General features: G+C 29.7%; 1 protein-coding gene across 1 annotated transcript; it reads left to right on the plus strand.

Moving 5' to 3' along the window:
• Positions 1-318: 318 nt before the first annotated feature.
• On the plus strand, positions 319-1209 carry LOC107849026. Its single transcript, XM_047401603.1, has 2 exons — positions 319-588; positions 763-1209. Exons 1-2 carry the CDS (start codon positions 319-321, stop codon positions 1207-1209), a joined length of 717 nt encoding a protein of 238 aa, XP_047257559.1.
• Positions 1210-2953: the final 1744 nt, after the last annotated feature.

Below are 2953 nucleotides of genomic sequence, written 5' to 3' on the forward strand. Positions count from 1 at the left end.
TCTTTTCAATGGAGTACATATATTATTGACCTACACATATTATTTTTTTTTATTTAGTATGTATTCTTCCATTAGCTTACGGTGTTGTGGATTCGAAGAACGATAATTCGTGGACTTGATTTTTTTATCAATTTTGCGAAATATTTGGAGAACGGGATAATATGTGTGTTGTATCAGATTGAAACGAGAGTATGATAAAAGGTGTGAAGCATTGTTTATCCTAATGTCTCCCATCTAGCTTGTATTTGACATTTATGAAAAAATATTTGCAAATATTTTAGAAAAAGTAAAGATAGACTTAGTGACCTTTTCTATTCCATGGCTAAAGCTTATAGAATAGAAGTTTTTGATTACATTATGTCAAAGGTTGGTAAGATTGGTCCAAGAGTTAAGGAATATCTGAAGGAAGCTGGCTATGAAAAATGGTCTCGATGTCACTCCCCTGTTAATAGAGGTAGAATGATGACCTCAAATATAGCCGAATGTATTAACGGTTGTTTGGTAGAGGCTAGAGAACTTTCTATCATAGGTTTCCTCGAAAAAGTTAGGATTTTATTTGCTGCAGGAAATTGTAATAACAATGAAATTGTATAATATACAAACACAACACTAGGAAGAAGATTTCAAGAAATTCTGACTCAAAATGGGGTTAAATCGTTGCGGATGACGGTATGTATTTAAATATTTATGTAATTAAACATCTTTTATATTTGTTATTAATTTGTATGTTCGTATCTGTATAAAATGATTCGTTGTTAAAAGGTTAAGGCAGCTGGTAGTTATCTGTACTGTGTATATGAATCAGGAAGGAGGTACATTACTAATATTGATCATGGCACGTACAATTGTTATTGGTATCAAATTGATGAAATACCATGTGCACACGTAATTGCCGTTTTAAAGAGTAAAAATTTTGATGTAAAAGAGTATGGACGTTACTGCTCAGAATTGTACAGGCCAAACACCATTGTCAAGATGTATGAACTGCTAATAGTTCCTATGCTGGACACGAAGGATTGGAACGTTTTAGAATTTATTAATGCTGAAAAAGTTCTGCCACCCAAATACAAAGGACCTTCAAGTAGGCCAAAGAAAGGAAGGCATTTGAAATCTAGTGAATCACTTACTGCAAGTTCAAACCATTGCGGTAAATGCGGGCGTGCAGACCACAACTGGAGGACGTGCGATTACTTTTTAAAAGAATGTTGAAGAATTTAATTTGTTGTTCTAAATATTTATGCTTAGTTTGGTTTTAATTGAATAATACTTTTATTTAGTTTTTATTGATTTGCTTGTTGTAGTTTAATTTATGTTTTTAATTATTATCTGATGTTTAGTTTTTAATCAATGTTTGATATTTTTATAACCAATTAATAAAGTTTTCAAATATCATATTTTGTTACTTTATCACTTATAATTATAACGTAGTTTTATGTGTTTATATACTATGTAATTTGAGAATTATTATAGTAAGTAGCTGTTGTAAGTATTTGTGTTTTGCACAGTTACCCAATAACCTGTCTTAAATAATTGATGTATGATATACTATTATACTTTAATAACATGTGATGTTAAAGTAAAATCATTGACTATTACCTAACTCTTTGTACCAGTTTTTGACTAAATAACATAAGAAATGGCAAAATGAATGTAACCTAGTTTGTGTAAAATTTAATTAGCCTTTGCATTGTATTTTATGGGTATGAGTATGAATTATACATTAATATGTATGTATGATATTATAAAATACTCTAATTTTCTTACAATTAATACGTGAAATGGCTGATACATTAAGTAATTATTAAATATAAATATTGTAACAGTATGTTTACAATGTACGATGTAGTGTTATACTTTTTAAATATTTATACTTTTATATACTTTCATTGTTTTCACTTAAGCAATGAAAGTGTGACAACATGTATGATGTTATCTAATACATTTGTCAAAAATAATTTGATACCTACTCAATGTATAATTAACTTATAATATAATTTTCAAACTGAAGAAAAATCCAATGTTTTACATATAAAATAATACATTAATATGTAATTTCTTGTTATACATTGTTAGCAATATTAGGTTAGGAAAATTATTAACTACCAAACTATATAGAATCAGCACAATATAGTGTATGTAAATGAAAAACAGTTCTTTAAAACATGAATATGTATTAGAACAAAATATGACATCCATAAAATGTAAATTAAAACTCAATATTCAAAAAACACTACTGTATATAACTGTTTAACAACAAATACTTAAAAATCAATTATACTGTTATAAGAAGGTGCTACTCTAAAGTAACAATTGCACTTTCATCAGGTGATTGGAGAAACCTATTTCTTGACCAAGGAGGTTTATCATTAGTGCTCGTATAACCTTTCTCTGTCTTTGTCACTCCGTAATGCCATAGTAACGAAGCATACCATACACGTTGACTTGCAGCTTCAAAATCACATGAATGCACTTGTTTCCCTTCACTCAATATTTCTGCATATGCAGCCACAAAGACCCCGCAGTTTTTGATTTGTAAATAAAATAAAAGACCAATATGTTTAATAATTATACCATGATTATACATGTTAAAAATAAGAGTCACTTACAAACTATCAGACGCTTGCTGTAGAATGTTTTGAACGTATTTAACATCAAATGAGTTGTGACTGATAACACCAGTTGGCAGATCAAACTTCCCTTTGTATGCTTCAAGTGTTGACTAGTCAGTTTGCTCAGATTTTTCAAATAAACCACTATCTGACAAGTAAGTAAGCAGTATTGCCGCTAACTTTTGTATTTCGCTTGGTGGTTCACTTTTTCTTTTACTTGACAATGAATCATACACACGTATCACTCTCTCCTTCAACACAATTACAGTCAACACCCAGTGAAATTCTTTGCCACAGTTAATAGGAACATTTACATCATCAACCATATACCATGGTAATCCCGC

The sequence above is a fragment of the Capsicum annuum genome, chromosome 12, assembly GCF_002878395.1.
Source record: "Capsicum annuum cultivar UCD-10X-F1 chromosome 12, UCD10Xv1.1, whole genome shotgun sequence".
Classification (NCBI taxonomy): domain Eukaryota; kingdom Viridiplantae; phylum Streptophyta; class Magnoliopsida; order Solanales; family Solanaceae; genus Capsicum; species Capsicum annuum.

Coding starts and splice junctions, on each gene's coding strand:
- LOC107849026 (XM_047401603.1), top strand. CDS start 319: ATGGCTAAAGCTTATAGAATAGAAGTTTTTGATTACATTATGTCAAAG. Junction 589..762: donor ATTGTAATAACAATGAAATT/GTATAATATACA, acceptor CGTTGTTAAAAG/GTTAAGGCAGCTGGTAGTTA.